At 43.2% G+C, this 22513-nt stretch overlaps 1 protein-coding gene across 9 annotated transcripts in view; it reads right to left on the bottom strand.

Annotated features, from left to right (window-relative positions):
* The window catches only part of EPHA5 (EPH receptor A5), a 209792-nt gene that overhangs the window by 147695 nt on the left and 39584 nt on the right, over positions 1 to 22513 (bottom strand). For all 9 annotated transcript variants that reach the window (XM_080386716.1, XM_080386724.1, XM_080386720.1 and 6 more), the window contains exon 3: positions 7586 to 8249. In XM_080386716.1, the coding sequence (XP_080242842.1) occupies positions 7586 to 8249 (664 nt within the window). The remainder of the gene's footprint in view (positions 1 to 7585; positions 8250 to 22513) is intronic.

A 22513-nucleotide genomic window follows, 5' to 3' on the forward strand; every position in this document is an offset into this window, starting at 1 on the left:
GATTTTCAGGAGCTGGGAAATTTCCTTGGCTTTAACTTGATTCACTGTCATTTACAGTAAGAAGAAAGTTGTCATCTTAAACCCCAGTTCTTCAAACTTCAGCTCCTTTTTTTAAGGACATACATTTATAAAGGTAGGACAGGTATATAAAAGTAATAAAGGACATTCACAAGCCTGGCATTGTATCTTTTCTCTACATTTATAAAGGTAGGACAGGTATATGAAAGTAATAAAGGACATTCACAAGCCTGGCATTGTATCTTTTCTCTTCTTTAATCTGTTTTGGATATACTGTTTGGGGCTTATACAACACCTAGCCTTGCTCTTTGAGTTTGTTCTGGTATTTACAACCTCATAGCCACCCTGAGGGAAATAAAAAATGGAAGTACATCAGTACCATGCTCAATACAACCTTAACCATGTGTTGGTCGTGGATACCACTGTGTTTATACTTGATTAACTTCTTCAGCGACAGAAAATGAGCAAACGTCCAGCAAAATAAATGGGAATCTCTGTGTATGTGAACAAGAGATTCACTTCCTTCTGCAGACATCTGTGTTGCAGTCTCTTTGCTCTTACTGCAGAATACTGAACATCTACCTTATAAGGAATACAAGTTCACCCAGCTAAAGAAATGAAATAAAAATTAAGCTGTGAATCTGTTCATACAAGGCATAACTGTAGCCTTTGTCCGTGGAGCCTGGATTTCAGCCTCAGTGTTAACCCAAAGCAAGGTAAAATGGTCAGGATGTAAAGCATGCAGAGAGAAAAGCCTATTACTGAAATGTCAACACATCATCAACTACTGCTAAGTGTTTCTGAATAAGAAACACAAAACTGAAAGCCCAAATTACGAGCAAAACAGAGCAGTACAAGTTAATTTTAATACCCCATATACATTAGGTGGAATGGGGGTTCTGGCAAGGAAGTTATGGCAGACCCTTGGCAGTTGATGAGGTTGCAGGCACCCTTCTGCTAAAGGTCACTACCCAGGAATAGTGCCCATGTCTGTCTGTCTTTGCCCTCAGGCTGGGGCATCAAGACAAGCCCCCCACTGGTCACATCAGCTCATGGGCAGACTATCCAGTTCTGCAGAGCCAGCAGCAGCTTCCAGCAATGGGACAGAGTGGGCAGCTGGGAACATCCGTATCTTAAATCAAGGCAATTAAATTCCCTGTATTGCCAACCAGCATTCATGTACTTTATCCTTAGTATTTCTCCAGAGTCCTTAATTGTTTAAAAAACCCACAGCTAATAAGCAAGCTGTTTCTAAGCAATTCAAAGTCGAAGCTGGCAATCACAAGAACTTAACATCACCATGGCTAACACTCCCTTTCTCCTGTAACACATCACCCATCCCATAATTTAAGAAACTCCCTAAGCTACCAATGGATACCCTATATTCAAGAGTGCTAAAACCAAAGGCAGTGTTCAAGTTATGTTGAAGTAATGTTCAAGTTATGTTATGTATCAGCATACAAGGTGGTGCAGAAGGTTACAACTCATTAGTAAACCACAATATATTGCACGTACACAGACACATGCCTTCTATAACGAAGGCAAATATACATGCAAAATAAAACAAAGAAGAGAGTAATATTTAATCAATCCTGTGGCGACACAGTTTTGGTGTGTGGAAAACATTCCCCTGCACTTGTTAATTATTTCAGCTGCAGAACAAAACACCTAAATATATACATGCTCACACCTCTCTACAGAATAAAACCTATTCCCCCTCCAGTGACAACTGTCTTTTGCTGAAATGTAGCATTCAAGTGATTTTCTTTACATTTCAAAAGATAATACACACCGTGTGGCCAAGAATTCAGCTATTCTGACACTGGTTGATTTCGTGCCTAATTAAAATTAACTAGGCACTTCAGCTCATAATTGTATAAACACCTACCATGCTAAACTCCCAGCCAATTTGGTTTTAATCAGAAAAAAGCACAAGAAGTATGAATGATGGGCAAAGAACTCCCTGGAGGGGCAACTGTATTTCCAAATTCAGTATTCTCCATATACAGAATATTTCCATCAATGTTTTTCTTGCCATGTAATCACCTCCCAGTAGAACAATTAAAGAGATGTGGTTTTTTATCCCTGGAATTTGCTTGCTTTCTACTCCACCACAAGGGTAAAAGCACACTTGCCTTATTCACCTGAGTTCCAGCTGGGAAGTCTCCCACAAGACAGGCAGGATTTAGCCTGTCTATCTAGCATCCGTAACAAGGAGCTTAGAGCGAGAGAGTTCAGCTGAGCTGAGGCGGAGAGACAGGCAAGCAAGTTGTGGAGGGGGCTGAAGAAAAGTTGTCCCCCTCCTGCACCTACGTCAGATGCAAAAACAGAAACGCTGGCTGCTTCGGAGCGAAAGCCCAAGCTCCAAAATAAGGTTACCTGTGTAGCAGCATGTTTCCATTTCCTAGAAATAAGGGGACAGGGAAGGCAACGGCTGAGCTGCAGCACTGCGTTACCTGAGGAAAACACACAGAGAATTTCTGAAAAATACAGGGGTTTTTTTATTGTGGTGTCAGCTATGTGTTTCATTCACAGCTTGGGCCTCTGGGATGGCTGCTGTGCAGACACAGAAACACAACAGTCATCAAGCATGGCTCTACCATCACCGCCTTTGCAAGCCCTAAGTTGCCTCCCAAGCCTCCACAGACAGCGCCTTCTGCTACCCACCAGCTGAGGGTCACTACTTCTGCCTGCCTCCTCCCGCACAGCTGCAAAAACACAATTACCTCTGAATATCCTTCCAATAGCTGATCAACAGGGGGGCAATCACCACTCTGGGAAAGTGTCTTCAAATGTCTGTGCTGATTGCATCGCTCTCAGAGGAAGATGAGCAACTCTGCTCCGCTCCCAATCACCCAGTAACAAAATCACCCGAGAACTGATTTGGCAGGTAAACTTGTGATCTATGTATGGCAGCCACCTATGTCAATTAGTTTTAATTATATCCGGAATAAAAGACCCACAAACACAAGGTTCTTCTGCAGCCTTTGTTTTCTGTAAGAAATACTCATTTCTCTTAGCAAGAGCTCAGCTGAATCACAACACAAGGAACAATCAGCAAAAATAAATATTGTTGTGTAAATGCACTGAGGTATGCTTAGCAAAGTTGATTAAGGGAAGAATACTCAAACAAACACCAACATTTAAGACAGCAGAAGGGTTTGAACATTGTAGAGTTGTTTTACAAAAAACTCCCAAAACCTAAATGTTTCCCCGTGCCAGCAATTTTCCTTTCTCAAACCAGAAAACCGTACCCCAACCCATCCTCCCTCCAACCTTCAAAGTTCTTCCTCAGAAGAAGGCAAGAGTGAAGAAAGATTTTACTTAGTTTTCCTCCATTATTTTGTCCACCTCTTAACATCTGTAATCTTGTCCATATCTTTTAACTGGCTATATCCAGCTGTACTCCTTTTGATGTCTCTTTAAGTAGCAGCATGCATAGATTCTTGGAAAGGAGAGCCTCCTGACCTCCCGACCTCATTACTCGCCTTTTCAGCTTGGCTCTCATTCATTGCAGTTTTTCCTTTTTTTACTCAAATATTTTATTAATTTGTGATTCAGCTCTAAAAGCAGCTGAAAAGTATCAGGCTCTGCAAATCAATTACACTGGCAGTTACCGCTCTGCAGCCCCCCAGTCACTAGCAGAACCTCACCACCGCAAGTGTATTTGGCTCTCATTACTTTAACATCTCAACAACCCCTCCCTTCCAGCAGCATGTGCTCCAGAGCCTTTAAAGGCATAAAAATAAGCACTTCTTGCTCCTCACTGAGAACACATTGGGCTTGAAGGTGAGGATGAATACAAAGAGAAGTGCTAGAAGGTGCCATTTTCATAGTGACTTTATTCATTTCCTACACAAACCACAGCAGTGAGCCCTGCTGTATACAGTAAACAACTTAAATCGAAGTTATAATAAAACTCATCTATGCAAGTGCAGGGAGAAGGAAAGCACAGACTGGGGCAGACAAACTGTTTGGCCAAACCCCTAACACTAATGCCTAAGTGAAAACGTGAAAGCAAGCAGGGAGACCACTTGCAAGATGCACCCAAGTGATTCACAAACCAAAGGTCAGAAGTTTAGATGCTTGCAACCCCCTAAAGTCAGAGGCTTCAGTGGCACTACATCAAGTTTTACAGCATTTTAGGATGTGGCCCTCAAATTCAGTTGAATACCGCCTGCTAAGGAGACCACCATTAGGAGACTTGAAATTGGACAGACCTGAAACTGGGAATTTTCTTCAAAGACCCGTTCAGACAGCACCAGCTGAACCAAGACGAAGTCCATAACCACCGGTCTTTTAGTGGCACCAAATCACCACTCTGGAAACCAGCGTAGAAATTCATAAAGCAACCGTTTTCATTTCTCTTATTAACTAGTACAGCAATTTATTCTTGTGAATAATGAACCTTAACACTAGTCCTTTATAAATTTGTCCCAAAACAGTCACAATTTACCTCTAGCTGTCCCACAGCAGTTGCTGATAAATGGGCCATGCTGCCAAAGGAGGTGTCAAAATCTGGGTAGTTTGGGTTCTTTACAGTAACTACTACTTATCTGCCTATACTAATTGAGAGAATGAGTACATTATATAAGGAGATTAGACCATGTCATATTTACAACCTCAGTGTCCCCAGCGAAAGAAACTGTTCAGCTGTTACTGTCAGTGCCTTCTTCAAACAGGAACCCTGCTGACAAGATGATGAATTCAGAACATCGTTGCCAATTAATGATTTGTAGGCAGAAGGGATTTCAATAGTTCCCATATGTTTGTGAGGGTGACTGGGATTTACATCACTGCTAATAACAGAGTGTAGCCTGCTCTGTCCAGACATGACATTAGAGCTTGGAAATGTCATTTTTGTAGGGGAAATTTTAATAAACAAAGCCAGGCTCTTTTGGGCTGAAAAAGTTTCCCAAAGTGTGGTCACTAATAACCTGCTTATGCCTAAGTGAAAGCAAGCAGGGAGACCACTCGCGAGATGCACCCAAGTGATTTACAAACCAAAGGTCAGAAGTTACTCAGGTGCTTGTCAAAGCTACACCACAGAGTGCCAAGACCATCATTATGTCAGCTACAAGCACATAGGACCTGTCTTGGTGTTACTTATTCTGCTTATGGGCTGTGAAGTTTAAATTTACTGTCCTAGAAGAAATATCACCCTTGTGAATATAACACTATCCAAACCAGAAAGCACTTGACTCACACAGGATACCAGCGTGGATTCCATGCACGCTGGGCGCAGACCTCCTGAACTGCCTAAGAAACTGTCTCCTACCAGCTGATCATCTCAGAGCCAAGCAGCAAGAAATGCTTGGCAGATGGCCTGGGTTAAACACCGGACATCCAGACTGGGCCCTCCAACAAACCTTGCTGTAGGCACTTGGATCCCGGTGTCCCATTGATTTGGTGGTGGAACTTAGGGCTTTCCTACAAAGGAGAACTTTGGGCTCTAACAGCTCTGGAGCAATTAAAGTAATAAACTCCTGCAGGCTGTAGGTGACATGCAAGAGTAGTTTATGTGGGTATGCCTTCAGAGAGAAGGGCAAGCGTACACCCCGACAAAGCATCTTTACACTTCCAAACTACGATCACAGTCCTACCACAGTCATAAATTGTGGGGCCAGACCCTGTCCTCTCAATTGACTAAGAAAAATAAATTTAAAAGAACAACCCATACCGCAAAATGCAAAGCAGAACCTCAAATCACGAAGATCTTCTGAAGGCACACCCCAGCTTGCTATCTCAGCACTACCTGAGACCCAGCTGCTCTGTAGGCACAGTAGGCTCTTTAAAGATAGTCTCACATTTCTAGTTTAAACCAGTCCAGTTTTTTGGTTTGGGGTGTCTTGGTGGTTTTTGAGATCTTTAAAAGCACTTTGAGATATCCCATGCTGCTCAGGCAGTGTGGGAGGGCAGGATTTGAAAGGTGACTAATGGATGTATCCCTTTCTTCCAAAAGTTCTTACAGGTGACTAAAGTCAGTCTCTAGTCACAGCACCCAACCAGTGCATGTTATTTTGGGACATGGTATTTTTAGCCATAATGAAGCAGATCCTTGCTGACCTATCTGACCCACATCCCTCATCTGTGACAGTCCAGATTTTCTCAGCTTGGGCTAATGTTGATCTTAGCTTCCCTTGTGCAGTATCAAACATCACGTCCAACTCTTCTTCCCCCTTAAATGGGAAAAGTATCTTTATCAGTACAGGAAAAGCAAAACCAAGTCAGATTCTGCTCTGTTGACCACATCTGCAAAAAAAGGAGACTACCCTGGTCAAAAAGCACACTCCAAATGTTGTTTAGTAGAGGCTTCTCCAAAACCAAAACACACCTATATTTTCTCTGCAGGTCAACCCTTGAAGAGACTTGAACTATGTAATCTTCAGGGGCACAGTGTGTGACTGAGGACCAAAGGACAAAGTCCACAGTCTGCTTTGGATATGCACTGATCTATGCTTTGCGCCAACAGTACAAACATCAATAACAAGTGTCTGGAACGAGGGGAAAAGAAAATGCAACACCGACTGGAGTAGAATCCCTCTGCCTTCCCCACAAGTTATCTATTCCTCAGTGGCTGCAAGTACAAGGCAATTAAGATGGGACTGATGACCAACACATAATAATTTTGAAAAAAACAAACTATATTGAGATTTTCTATTCTGTCCCCTTCTCTTTTACATCCAAATCTGTTTTAAGCTACCTGTAGATATTTACAACGGAAGGGCAAATTTTATACGCAAGCACATAACATAGCACACCATAAAATGAGATTATACACTGTCAGCGTATGCTGCACTTCTTTAAAAGCATTCTTTTTTAGGTCTTGAGTTTCAGATAGCCTAGATCTCTTGCACAAGGCCCCTGATGATTCAGGAGACCTGTGCTGACCAGGAACTCAAGAACCTCAGCCAGCTACTTCATATGTGAAAACTTCAGCACATATGGAAGCATTTTCAACAGTGGGGCTTTAGGTTTAATGCTGAACAGCTGAGCAGCTTTGTATTAAACTATTTACCACTGAGGAAAATCAATCAACTCACACCACATCAAATTCCCACATACCCCCATAGAGCGATAAAGAGAGAAAAACATGCTCTTTTAAATACAAAACCAAAACGCATCTTGCATAGGGAGATTAACTCCAAGCATTCCCTGGTACAGTTGAGCAAAAAGAAACGAAGTAGAAGTAGAAAATAACCAATTTAGAAGTACAATTCAAAAGGAAACTCCGATGTTGAGGAAAAAACCATAAAGCTTTAAATAACAGATAAGATTGTGATCACCTCATGGACCCAACAGTACAGTGCTCCAAAGGTAACAGCGACATGCCAGATTCGCCTTGCGCACAGCCCAGTAAGCACCGGGAGGACCCATACATTGGTGTCCAGTCCCACCACATTCACTCAAGGCCTCTCTCTTCATGCTGCCACAGTCACTCAAAGGACCTGCGGCAGTGAGCACCCAACCCACCATTGTCAACTAAACCAGGCATGAAGGACACGCACAAGAAGACCGCACATCCCCTCAGCAGCCTCAGCACGGCACCCTCCCTGCAAACCCTTACCTTGGCAGGTGTTGTTCTTCTCCTCGTACCCGGCCTTGCACAAGCACTTCCCGATGGGCACCAACCACTCCCCCTCGGCGCTGCAGTGCATCTTCGGCGCCTCGTCAGTCACCGAGTGGTTGACGCAGACACCCGACACCTCCAGCAGCTGCGAGGAATCTGCTCCTGTGATGGTGTCGGGAAAGAGGGCCAGGTTGCGGATCACCGACGGGCATTTCTTGTAGTACACACGCACGGAGACCAAGGCAATGCAGGCACCCACATCCTGGAAAGCAAGGTAAAATCCCTTTTTTGTTAGGGGCCCGACATCTCGCACCTCTGTGTTTAGCTTCATAACTCTGTCACCGAGGTCTAACTCTGTGAAGCTCTCATCAGCGGCAATCGTGTCGATCTTGATGTACTGGTTTTCTTTGATGTTCCTCCCATCTTCATCATCTGATTCGAAGTAATACATGTTAAAAGTCTCTTTACAAGTCCCCAGCCCTCCTGGAAGGCTGTTACAGTCCCTCAGGGTGAATTTGAGCTCAATGAAGATGCGGGATGCCCCTTCATTAGAGATCCAGCTGGTCAGAAGCCAGTTGTTCTGATTCTGTTCCATTACCTTGCATACTTGGTATGTGTGTATTGGAGCATAGTTTTCATCCACCTCACCAATTTCTTCCCACTGTATAAAAAGAAAAAATATTACTTTTTAAAAAAGTTACAGCTCCGACAAAATCTTGGCTTTCCCATCTAAGAGCACCTTGGGTTTCAGAGGTCCAGGAAGACTTTTAGGGGGGAAAAAATGTTTTGAATGGCAAAATGTTCTATACTGGATGCTTGATACATTCCTGATAAAGTTAGATAAAAGACCCTTTAGAAATATGAAAGGATGATAGTTAAAAGCTTTTCTTTCAGACCTTTCAGAAGTGGGAAAATATACTGCTGGGTTTGTCCACTAGTACATGGCTAGGGAATAAAACAAAAGCAGATGGTGCCATGAATGAACCTTTTGCAATGTATCCATATAGGAGGAAAAAAAAAGCCATTCACAGTCTGCCTGTCCCCGCTCCCCCACCCTCCTTTCTGCCACATCCTCAAATCACTGCCCAACACAACAAGGACAACGACATTTCTTCAAGCTATTCTCCCCCACCAAATGGCCTGCCAGAAAATCAGCAGTGTGATATATGAAATAAATGGGCCTTTGCTCTACTCAAGCATACTAGTCAGAGTGCCTGCTCATGCAAAGAGAAGATTACTTCCAATAAAGGTTACAGGGATCTGCAAATCTTGAGCTGTTTGTGTACTACACAGGTTTTTAAGCAGAGCTCCAGATAACTTATCACAACTGTTTGTGGGAATTGTAGCAAGTGTTTTTTCATTTTATTTTGGCCGTGCTGTGAAGCACATCACTTGCAAAATGCTTTTTCCTGATCCAGCACACCACAGTCAGTAGTACCAGAATGGTACCTACAATGGAGACACGACATGAATGTTTCCTCTCTCCTTTTGACAACTGTAGTGTCCCATTAAGAGATCAGATTAACCCATGTAAGTAGAGCAAAGAACTCAGGAGAACCCACGATGGTTTCACTTTTGTTCCCTTCTCCTTTTGACCTACTCATCTGCAAGGACTTAATTCCCAAAGGCTCTTCCCTACTCTGCTCAGCATTGCTGCCCGCATCTAGTCACAGCTGTGCATGCAGCACAAAGCAAACACACAGAGCATAATTTAAAGGTGTTCCAGTACAAGGTAACAGCTATACTCCAAGCCGCATATCTTCTAAGGCCAAAAGCCCATTTTCTTCCATTGGAAATTGTACAGTTTTGCCAAGCAAGGTTTGCAGAGCAGGGGCGGGGGTCAGGGGTAGCTTCTGTGAGAAGCTGCTAGAAACTTCCCCTATGTCCAATGGAGCCAATGCCAGCTGGCTCCAAGACGGACCCACCACCGGCCAAGGCTGAGCCCACCAGCAACGGTGGTAGCACCTCTGGAATAGAATATTTAAGAAGAAGGGGGGGGGCGGCCAGGGAAACCTGCACAACAAATTGCAGCTGAAGAGAGAAGTGGGAATGCATGAGAGCAACAACCCTGCAGACACCAAGGCCACTGCAGGAGGAGAGCAGGAGATGCTCCAGGTGCCACAGCAGAGGTTCCCCTGCAGCCCCTGGTGAAGACCATGGTGAGGCAGGCTGTCCCCTGCAGCCCATGGAGGTTAACGGTGGAGCAGACACCCACCTGCAGCCCACGGAGGACCCCACGCCAGAGCAGGTGGATGCCTGAAGGAGGCTGTGACCCCGTGGGAAGCCCGCACTGGAGCTGGCTCCTGGCAGGACCCATGGCCCCATGGAGAGAGGAGCCCAGGCTGGAGCAGGTTTGCTGGCCGGGCCTGTGACCCCGTGGGGGACCCACGCTGGAGCAGTCTGCTGCTGAAGGGCTGCACCCCGTGGAAGGGAGCCATGCTGGAGCAGTTGGTGAAGAACTGCAGCCCATGGGAAGGACTCACGTTGAAGAAGTTTGTGGAGAACTGTCTCCTGTGGGAGGGACCCCACAGTGGAGCAGGGAAAGAGTGTGAGGAGTCCTGCCTCTGCAGAGGAAGGAGCAAAACAATGTGTGATGAACTGGCTGCAACCTCCATTCCCTGTTCCCCTGTGCTGCTCATGGGAGGAGGCAGAGAACTCACAGGTAGAGTTGAGCCTGGGAAGAAGGGTGAAGGGAAGGTGAAGGTGTTTTTAAGTTCTGGGTTTATTTCTCATTATCGTACTCTGATTTGATGGTAATAAACTAAACTAGTTTCCCTGATCACAGTGATTGGTGAGTGATCTCTCCCTGTCCTTATCTTGACCCACACGCCTTTTGTATTTTCTTTCCCTCATACAGCTGAGAAGTGATAGAGAGGCTTCGTTGGGCACCTGGGGTCCAGTCAGGGTCAAACTACAACAGAAATACAGCCTGAGATGAAGTTGAGAGTCTTCTCAACCCAGATGCCATTTTTGCAGAGTGACAGAGAACACCCTCACAGTCCCCGTAATGATGAAGTTTTTTTAAGGGAAATGCTGTTCTTGAATTTTAGATTGAAATGGCAGCAACAAGAGGCATGAAAACACAACCTGATGTTACAGTCCAAAATGAGTTAAAAATACAACCAGCAGAAAAGCATCTCCTCTCCTCCTTGACCTGGGATGTGCAAGCGGGGCTCTCCGCAATTTCAGCAAGACATGCCCATGGTGATGCACAGAGTTCACATATACCACCAGTGTTCTGAGTGAGGAACCTAACCTGAGGACATTTTTGTCATGCCAAGCAGTATTTTCATTTCTGAACCCTTTTTATGTCTCTGGGCTTAAACAGGCCATGACCCTACTGTGATTAACATGCACTCGTCACTTCACCCTTGCAGGTTGTGCCACAGAGTTAGCCAGATAACGCCTGCAGCAAAAGCTCGGCAGATCTGTGCAGGATTCATGCCTAACTTTGAGGAGAGGCAATTAACAATTACAAAGAGTAGAGCCATTGAGAAAACACACAGGGAAAGTATGCAAAATAGCACAACTCTGCACATAGCTTCTCTACGTTCCAGTAAATAGGGTGAGTTTAGATACATGAAATTAAAGAGCAGAAAAGCACCACTCTTCAACTACTGTGGTTAATTTACATGCTAAACATGCTGTACATACATGCTTCCGAGTGGATTGATTCATTTAACATGGCACTATATAAATGTGAAGTCTTATTTTTATCACAGTGGCAATTCTTCATTTGATGAAAAGGGAGGGTATCCCTCCACTCCCCCCCCATCCCAAGCAGAGTTCCCTGCTGAACGAGCCTGGGGGACAGGTGCACACATCCCAGTACAGCCCAGGAAAGACCTTAATGACTTCAAACCTTTGTTTTTTTCTGGCTGAATGTCAGAGGATCACTCAATCAATCACACACATCAACCAGCAGATATGGTGAAGCATTAGCCTCCAGCAGGAGGTGGTGAAAAGCATCTGAGGGCAGGAAATTGCTCAGACCAATTTTAGCAAGTGGGGCTGTGTATGGATGGTACCCAGTGTAACTCTGTACAATATTCAGGGAGCATCCAATGTGTATTTCTTTCTGAGAACTGATGTTTGCCATGACTGTGACGTTGAAGTAATATCACTAGTGACCTAACTCAGAAGGCATATCAAAAAACGTCACTTCTCTCTTTTAATACTTGCCAGATGAATTTTCAAAGACTCAACCATCATGCTCTCCAGAGTTACAAAGTTCAGCTCATTTTCATCACTGCTCCAGGAGCTGTGTTAGCGGGAGTGAGTATAAGAAAGCTCATTTGTTCAAAAACTAAATCCAGTAATTCTAATGGTTGTTTTCATGCACCGAGAGCACTAAATACTGTGAGGAAAAAGGTCCAAACATAAACACAACCGAGCTAGAGTTTAATCTCAGCTGCAAGAAATGGCACATGACCTAACATCTCAGCCTTCAGGATGTGCTGCATTTCCAGCACCGCACCCCAGATCTGAGCAAGTCCTGCCATCGCCACCTGCCATCAAACCTAAAGCAATCACCAGAGAGCAAGAGGAAAGGGAGGTGCTAACAAACTAAAGGCTGCTTATCTCCCTATAATCCTCAAGGGAAAGCCAACCAGATTTTATCAGAGCAGCCACTATTGTGTACAAAATCTCGGCTCTGCCATTTAATCCCATCTTCTCTCCTATCTGCATGTAGAAGTGCACTATTTCTTTCTTTTCAGCAGGGTCTGCCTTCCCCCAGAGAATGCAGGCAGCCTGCCACCCTTCTGCTTTCACATCCCTCCACAAGAAGAGGATGGGGGTAAGAGCCCCTGTACCTTCTGCCTGCTCCCAGCTTCCCAATCACTACAGACCACAGACACTTATTTCAATGGACAAAGGAATACAAACTAGAGGATGAAATGCAGTGCCTTACGGTTAATGAAGAAGAAAACTCACCACATTAAAGAGACAGCATCTAGCTGAAAATATTGGCTTGGAAAAAAATTAAGTACAACTGAAAAATTGTGTAATATTGTAATTCCTCTCTGCAGCATATATTTTTGAGATATAAATCAACCCCATCTGCAGGATTAAAACAAAAATGCAACCATTAATTTGGTGCTAAATGTTTTCTCTATGTCTTTTAATAGCCCTAAGAAGGAAAACACAAATGCATTTCAATGGCCTGATATTAAATCATTTATAGAAGACCTATTTCTGAATCAGAAATTTCCAGTACACTACTGCTGGTGAGTTAGCAGAAGCTAAAGACTGCACCCAGCTCCATCAATAGGAAGTATGCAATTCATGCAGGCTGTCTGCCTATAGAAAGGCCAAAGATATCACACATCTCACTAAAAATGTAAGAGCTAAAAAAGCATTCAGTGGAGTGGCCTTGGGTTAAACAATTTTAAAATACATTCACCAGCTGTCTGCTACTCAGGCTTGTTTCTAATCTCCGGGATTCCAGGACTGCAATTTGCTACCACAGCACAGTGAAAGGCTGCTGCCCCAAAAACAAATACTGACAGCAGGGATGAAAATTTCAGAGCTTTTGTTTATTTGGGTTTAGGGTTTTCTTTTGCAGGGAAAATTTTGTTACTGGTCTTCAGCAACTCACTCACTCTTTTCAGAAGCCACTAAAGGTGGTGTGGAAATTTCAAGCCTTTTTCCTAATTCCACACATCCTAACGGTGCTGAAAGAGAAATCAGGCATTCAGCAAAATCCTAGGAGTCTTAAGAGGGAAAGACAGCTTACAAGTGTTAAGCGAAGTCCTAAGATTTACCTGGAACATTCCCAGCAGGACTCCCTCCCTCCAGGGACTCTGCAACCTGCCTCTGTTCCCACTACTTATTTCATAGGCTCCCTGGGTACCAAGAAGCCTCATCCCTCCCATTTCATTTTCCACCCCACCCTGTGAAGCTCTGCAACATATGCACATCCATTCAGGTGCAGGCATAAAGATGTAAAATTGCAGAGACATTTACACATTTTCACCTTTTTTTCTTCTGGAGACAGGCAAACTTGGCCCAGATCTGATCCCAGGCTTTGAATGTGTAGAAACATCTGAGACACTCCGCATGCTTTGCTACAGACAGAGGAGGGTAATTTTACCCCAAATCCTGCTGCCAAGCCCAGCATGCGCGCACACACTGGTGCAGAGGAGAGCATGGTGTGGGGCTATGCAGTCCCCATGCCACGTTTAAAGGGCAGACCTGCCACCCTTCCAGAAGGGCCGACCAGCCCCGTGTTCAGCTCCATGCTATTTATTCTGCCTTTCACCCTGGTAATATTTGGGCAATCTCTTCAATTTCTTTTTACGCAGCTGATGGTAAGACCTGGCTGCCAGTAGACAGCCTCCAGCTCAGCTCCCACACACGTTCCCTCCCACTACTCAACTTCATCTCACAGCCTGCTCCTTCCCTCCCTTTGCTGCTCTCCTCCCACCACAAAACCCAAAAACTTGGGTTGCTGCTTTTTTTTTTTTTTTTTCTTCCCTAGCTGCTGGCTTTCCACTTCCTATCATATTACAAAGTTCAAGCAAATAAGAAGCAGCTCTCCCCTGTGCAGTTTTGGTGAGGTCACGTAAGGGTAAATATTGAGTGAAAGCCAGGCAAAGTACTATGCATCTTTTTTTTCTGCACTGCAGGTTTTGCAGGGCTGTGCTAGCTGTAAAATAAGGCCGACTGCATCACCATCTTGCCTCTTGCAAAATACCACTTATACACCAGTCCCAAAATTCAATCACTTCAAAGCCTGCCACCAATATTGCCAGGTTTATCAACACACCCTGTGATGCACAGCATTCCTCAGATTTTCGGCTTTGGAGCTGTATGATTAAAGGAGAGTCTTTGCTTTTGCTGGGGGTGTTTCAGTCTTCATTAAAAGAAAAAGGGGGTTGCTTGCTCAAAGAACAAAAGGACAAAATTGAAAGTGCCCAAAGTCACCTTATTTGTAGCCCCCTCTAAAATGATGCTGACCTCAGGACTGGCAGGAGCAAAACAACTCTGTTTTGAACGCTGGCATTGGCAAGAGGTGTATGTGTAACCTGTATGACCTACCAGTCATGGCAGTCCACCAGCACCTGATGGAGCACTTGGGAAGCCTGGTCCCCTCACAGCAAGGGCCATACTCAAGCAGAATAGAAATGCAGTAACCTGACACAATGCTGCAAGTCTGCTCTTCCTGATGGAGGAGTAGTGCCAGGAGCAGAGCAGAGACGTAGCTCCACCTCCAGACTGAACAGCAAGCAAAATGCCTTTGCCCAGCCCTCTTCTACCACTGCCAGGTCACTGCATCCTGTTTCAAACAGAGCTCTTCGGCAACAATTTTTATGCATTTGTGCCAGTGTGACAACTCAGGCTTGAAGTTCAAATTCTGCTTTGGGGCAGGATGCCTGCTCACTGGCACAGCCCTGCAGCATCCCCCCTCCTCCCCTGCACCAACCAGACAGGCAGTGGAAGGACACCAGCCACAGCTGCATGATTTTTCCCAGTAAATCACAAATTTGAAATAAAAATAATCTGGAAACCAAAGTAATCCATGTACTTGGATCACATTAGGAAAGGAGGGGAGGGGACAAAAAGGAAAACATCAGTAAAGGCGAAAACAGAGATCTTTACAGCCTCCCAAACCATGTGTTTACCATCTTATCTTCCTGAATTTAAACAAAATAAAGGACAGAAAAAAAACAAGAAATTAACATGAAAACTGTTCCAGAGTAACTCAAACTAATTGTCTCAACCTCAAACATGCTTTTTTTAATTTCAGCTACCAAAACAACAACAAAAATCCCCCTTATATTACTTGTACGGGCAAGCTTTTCCAATAGCAACATCCACTTTCATAGCGCAAAAGCTGAAGAGACTCCTACACAGCCTCAGCCTGGTTTTGGGGGTTTGGAGCTCATTTTAAGGGCAGGAGCCAATCAAAACTGCAGTGAGTTCAATACAAACAATATTAGGCCCAGTGTTTATTAAAACCTTTAAATACCAGAAGCAGTCGTAACCACCCAGGATCTTAAAATTTCCATACATCTGATACTCCCCTGACTTGAGGCTCTAGCCTCATTTGGACAGCAATTTTACAACCAAGACATTTATACATACAGACATATATTCCTACTGACAGCAGTTACTAGTCAAGCAAAAAACATAATGGACAACAGACACTGAGGATAGAGAGGATCTGATTAATCTCCCTACTCAGGCAGAAATCTGGTCTAATGAAATTAATTTTAAAAGCCATGTTTCCAAAGAAGGAACTCAGCATTTTCTGGTGGTTTGGCACATTCACCGCAATTTGTCCAACTAGGAAAATAAATAAAACCAAATAAGAATACCACAACTTTTGGGCTGCACTTCTCATTTCACTACTGGATTACAGTTTTCTGCCGTTTCTTACAATGCCACTCTACTCCGGCCACTGAGCTGCACAGTCTGGTTAACACATACCCTCAGAATTTCCAAAGTGAATTACTTGGAGTAAATGTGAGTCTCCTCGTCCATTACAGGAGATTTCCCAGGCAGAAGCTAAGGACCATTCTTCATAAACTAAAACATAAATTGCAAAAAGGTATGAACCAGAAGTTTAGAGCACCTTTTTGAGCCATGTCACATCTGACTAGTGAACTTCTATCTCTGTATTAACCACTCACATATTTGCTTCTATCCCACATGTGATACTTGCTTAGCAGAAATCAGACTTAAAAAGTCACTTCAATTACTACCACTGCCTATCCCACCCCCCACAAAACCCAACCAAACCTGTCAAAGAGAAAATTTTTCACTGCAGCAACATTAAAGGAAAAGACATACATGTGCTTCTGAATGACCTCTTTCAACGCGTGGGCAGCAAAGGTGTTAAGAGAAGAAAAAAAACCCCCACCTTACTTCATGTCAAAGGCTGCTCGCCACTGCATCAAGATTTAACAAGGCTCAATTTCACTCAGTGCCAAGGTTCTATGTACTGCTTTGCACTGTGACAGAGGGCAGGAGAGAGATTAACGAAGATGGGAGAATGATTAGTGTTTCATCTCCATTATAAACAGAACTACACTGGAAATGAGCTGGGTGAATGAACAGCACCATCACGCTCCATCTCAACTCCACTACTGCCAATTGCATGCTCCAATACTCAGAACAACTCATTAGCAGCAAGCAGCTTTAAAAAAAATACACAGTTTTTAGACATGAGAACTTAAGCTTCTGGGTGGATGCTTCTGTACCTCACAGTGTTTTGGATCTTTTTCATTCCACCTGGGTCAAGCTCTCAAAGTCCTGTGTGTGATCATGACTGCTAGAAATCCTCCTCCTCCATGAAGTAATGGCAAGTAAGTTTCTCACACAGTCACACTGCTCAGAGCTGAGGGAAAACACCAAACAGGAAAGACCCATGCTGAAATTGCGAGACTGAGCATGACTGCTCCTCTCAAGAAGTGCTAGGTGTGAAGACATATCAGTCACTTGAAGTTACACGGAGAATTTAATAATCATCAGCTCCTATAGTTTAAACATCTGAATTTGCTACTTGAACAGTTTTCCAATATTATTTTATATTTGCAATATGCATGTAAAGTTTGCTGCCATGCCTTCTATTTCTGCAGCAGGTTGTGCAGGAGACTTCTCAGTGAAAATCCCTTGGCGTAACATAATGCAAAAGTTTTGACAATTCCCGGATTGCTCTGCACTACTGACAAGATGAGAAACAATGCAGGTTTTCTGTAAAGCTGAGATAGCACCTCAAAACATAAGCAGTAATTTGCTAAACCAATTGCCACCCAAGCAAGCCTGTGAGAAAGAAAAGCATTTAAAACCTTAAAAATTATTTGAAATACATTCTGATGATGAAATAATATTATCTGTTCAGAGACCTGCACGATTCAAGCTGTTGAAAAATGAAGAAACATCAGGAAAAAGTCACCTAGACTTTTCAGTGCGGCAAACCGAGTGGAAAAAAATGGAAACGGGACAGAAGTTTTGCTCAGACTTTGATCATTTGCATGATCAATGAAAGATGTCAGGAGCAGAATCCAAATGGAAGGGGAACCCAGCTGGAGGTTAGCACAACTGAAATGAAAAGGAGCATCAGCCCCTCTCTAGCATGTCTAATCAGAGACTGCTCCAACTGCTTCCCAGAACAAAGCCATGTGTTATTTGCAAACCCCACGTCCCGCCCTACAATTTTTTTTAAAAGGTTTGAAATTCTCTGTACAACTGAATTAAAACATCCATTTCAAACCACAGTCAAGCAATTCAGGGTAAGACAACGGAGATGAGCATGAAAGAGGCAATGAAGAAACACAACACCATTAAATCATTTTTCACTGCTTAATGTAACACTCATTGCAGAACAATTTAACAAATGCCATAACAGTGTTGACACCACACGGTTTAACACTGGAAGACTGACAGAGCCAGATTTTCAGAAGGACTCACAGTATGACATATGTTTTAGGTTTATAAGCAAAGAAAATGCTTGGATTTTCAAAGGTTTGGGGATATTGTTCACATTACTCATCATCTGATGATACTAAGAGGTCCACAAAACAATTTTCAAAAGCAGCAAGAAAGTAAGTTTTCCCTGTTACTTTAATGTTGCCCTAACATTTAAATAAATCAAAATTTATTTGGAGCTTCTAACTGTTTGCTATACTCGGAATAACAAAAAGCATTTGGCTTATTCTTAATGCACAAAACACTGAAAATTTGCAAAAACTAAACTAAATCCTTAATCTTTATCATTGTCATCAGCTATCTATAAATTCCTTAAAGCAAGGAAACATTTTTAAGAGTTTCCAGTAAAAGAGAAAATATACTTGAACAAAAGGTGCATTTAATGAAAATAAAACAGATCAAACTTCTCAATTTATAATATTCCAGGCAAAGTGATAACAATTATCCATGTGCTGCACTGGCAAAGCCTAACCTCTCAGGCATACACCAAGTTTGACTGGATTATAGATGGCCCAAACACCATACCAGACCCTCCTGCAAATGCATTATTTTGTCCCTGCTCCCTCATCTCTAATCTACCCAAAGCTTTTCATAGAGATAATAACACATTCATAGTTTAGGCCCTGACAACTGCACTCATAGATCAATTTTAAATCTTGCATTTATCATCGTTCTGTAATCAGTGGCTATTCAGCACAAATTTACATCTCATTTCTGTTGGCCAAACAGCCACATTAGAGCTTTGAAGCTTATTCAGGCTTAAATGATTATATTCCCCTAATAAACAGTGAAGGCCTCTCAGTCCAGCCGCTGTGAGCTGCATTAATGACATGCCGTGGCAGCAGGGGCCATCTGAAGTCAGCCTTGTGCGATGCTCCAAGCAGCAGCCCCATGCCACACAGATTTTTTTGCATTTCCAACACACTCAGACAGAAGAAATGAGGAGGCTGCTCTGCTTGCAGACCCTCTTATGGGAACTGGCATGCACAGCAGGCACTTACGCCGTGCAATTTCTCGCACCTCCTCCTAACAGCTCCATTTGCCACCTCTTTCAGTACATGAGGTTACCAGTAAAAAAACTGAAACCCGGATTTTCCGATTCCCTACATGCTGAGCACCTTACAACTGTCACCAAACACAAAGCAGGCTGTTGAAGCTGAACCCTGTAGAAAATCCACTTTTCCCTTTTGTCTGACAGCTATAACTTCGTCCACAGCACCACCAAATTGGGTGTTAGCATGCTTTTCTTTGATCGCCTCAGAATTAGGCATTACATTTCTAATATCTGGCTACAGTTTTTCCCTGCGTTTTGGGTTGCTCTCACTGCTTTGTGAGACAAAGACTATCACTTATGCAGGATTACAGTAAGCAGCTAAAACATGATCAGTTCAGGGTGGATTTTGCATGTTCTTGCCTGCAATCCCTATAGTGAATCAATCTATCCTGATTGAACAAAGAATAATTATTTAATTAAAGATCCTCGGCAGCCCTACATTATTAAACCAGCATAAAAAGCCTCACATTGATTGTATATTCACTTTCAGTTAAGGTCTGAATCAGTATGCTAAGATCTAAAAATGAATGAACAGAATGAGTTTATTATGACTGTTGTTAAGTACTTACCCACTACAGGTAATAAATTATACATGTGGATGCTTGTTATGCTTATGCCGCAACATAATAAAACTTTTAGTTACTTTTTATTCTATGGGATTTAATTCCTATCACATCAGGGCTTATGTTACCATTTAAATATGGCACCAGAATTACAAGGATGGAAATCCGTCAGACAGAGATGCAACCTGGACCTCAATGTTTCTTTAAATATGGAATTGAAGAAAAATGGATGTGTTCACTTGCTTATGATGGATGTCCTACATCCTAACCATCTCAGAAAAGATACATTTCGGGAGAGGTTCCATATGTCATCAGCTATTTTTCCTCACCTGCAACCTCCTGCTACTCTACACTGTCTTCCAGCATCTGACAACCGCTGAAGAACCAATTGAACATCAACATGCTGTGGCTAGGAAAGCACACAATTGTGTGCTAAGTCCTGAGATGTCTGCAGTGCAAAAAAAAAAAAAAAATAAATGCTGCTTCAGCAACCAGCTGTGGTAATGCAAAGTCTAGGAAAGCTGCTGAAGTTTCCAGAAGAAACTAAAAAAATTCAAATTATTTACCGAACCAAGAGGTAAATCATGTGTTAACTTGACAGTAATACTGCAACATCTACATTAAGAGAAAATTTCTATTACTAGATTGCTTTTCATCTAACCAACAGAAGATTCAGGAATTGAAATGAAACACTTTTGAAGAAAAGGTCAAATACCTTGTTATTGTAGGGAGGGTGGGGGGTGGTGTAACTGACAAGGGAGAACTTTCCACAGGAGTCAAATCTCTGTCATTTGAAACCTTCAAGGGGGGATCTGGAGAAATTTCAGAAGAAAATATCTACTTGGCCCGCCTAGCCACATATATCCATCACCAAAGCTAGGCAGCTCAAAGCTAGCACCAACACGTCTATGTCACGTGGGAGCAGAGGCTGAATATATAGATACTAAAGATTCATATATTTTCCTCTTACCAGGTTATAATGAAGGTCTGTTCCATGGCCTAAGTCCCTGAGGCACAGAGGGAAGAACACAAAAATGCTGAGGCCACACAGTTCCTCAGAAGAAAAACTATCACAAAAAGTTGAAACAGAAGATGAGTTGGTCTATTGTTAGGTCTTTACAATTAAGCTACAAGCTCATATTGCTGATATTTTCCATCTGAGGTACCCTGGGATTAATGGTGGGTTAGAAGTTGGAGCAGTAGTGTAGAAAGAACAGCTGGAAATACAGATGTGGGAAGGGGCTATGTTTCTTTACGAGAAAGGAGACTGCCATCAACCAGCCCTTCCTCCAGCAGCACCAGACTGAGGTTAAGAGAGGAAGTGAAGTACACAGAGCCACAGTCCGTTCATCCCAGGTGGCAAAGGACCCACCGGGTTTGGCCACCCCAAGCACTCCTACCTGCTGTCCTGCACAGCTCCAGCCTTCGGTGCTCCCTTTCAGTGCTGCTTCTCCCCTACCAGCCAGGCAGAAAACCACAAGCAAGGACCTCCCTTGGACTTACATATGGAAGAGAAGACACTTTCACAGCAGGCCCATCACTAAATGCAAGCTACTTTTTTTTTTTTTTTTTTTTTTATTGGGCAGCTTATGGACGTAACACAACTGAATTGCAGCAACAGCACTTTACTGCTAGGCAAGATAATCCTCACCTGTGACCTGCATTTCTGGTAAAAAAAAAAAAGTTTTAAATAATTTTCAGTAGTCCTCGGGAGGAAAGGCACTACTCAGCACAGAAACTATGGATTATTACTTATCCATCCATATTCTGGGCCTCACACTCACTCTACAAAACAGACTGACAGACCACAAAAACATGAAATTACAAACCTAGGTTCATCATTGTTTAGCAGTTAAACTATGAAATCAATCCCCTTTCAATCTTTGTCTCTTTAGCTTCAGAGTCTCTTGGTGAAACTGGATGCACGTTTCACAAAGTGTTGATGTTTGAAAGGAAAAGGATGAATGAATGCACTTTAAGAAATAAAAGTACAGTTCTCAGAGGAAGAACTAATTAGCATAGGAAACAGCACTTCTACAGGTTATGTAGTTAATTGACGTTATTCTTCTTACCAAAACACCTATCCACTGGAAGTTAGATCGCTGAAGAAACGGCACTCCGGTGTTGAAAAGTTGCCCCCATAGTGCACAAAACAAAGCTTTCTAATAATGTGTACTCTCATCCATCAATTATTGCGCACAAAGAAATTTCATACTAAGTAAAGGAATAAGCCATTTAGGGGAAGGACACAAAAAACTGTCTTTGCATCTCCATAGCTTCCCCTCACCTTTGGTGTGAGTGACATAGGACCAGACCCAAAGAACTCTGTGATTCATACACACAAAAGGGGAATTTTCATATTTTTGCGAACTGAAACAGTCAGAGACAGGCCATCCAAGCAGTAAGTGATTTCAGTGCAGTCTCCTCCAGTCAGGGACACAGAGTCCTGAGATGCTGCAAAATATTTGGCTTTGCAGGTGTGAAGCCTTCACTTGCACTAAAGCTGATGCTCAGCCAGGACTGAATCTCACCTTTCCTATGGCTTTATTAAGCTGCAGGGTTATATCTTCCCCCGTAACAGGAACCTGGCTTCCCACCACAACACGACATACATGATGCACTTAGGCAGCAGCGTGTCCATCTCCCATGTACTCCCCTTACCAAATAACCAAGTGCCCAGGTCAACTGATGACAGAGGCTTCAGTACAGCTCTAGCACACAGCTTGAGGTCATAGATGTATCTGGCACTATACCTCAACTCCTCCCACCCACAGCATCCAGTTGAGCAGTCACTGAAGATTTCCCCTTCACTCCTATCTAGCTTCCATCTTAAAGACTATTTTCTTCTCCTTGTGATCCATTTGCTTCACAGAG

This window comes from Falco punctatus (genome assembly GCF_963210335.1).
Source record: "Falco punctatus genome assembly, chromosome: 1".
Classification (NCBI taxonomy): domain Eukaryota; kingdom Metazoa; phylum Chordata; class Aves; order Falconiformes; family Falconidae; genus Falco; species Falco punctatus.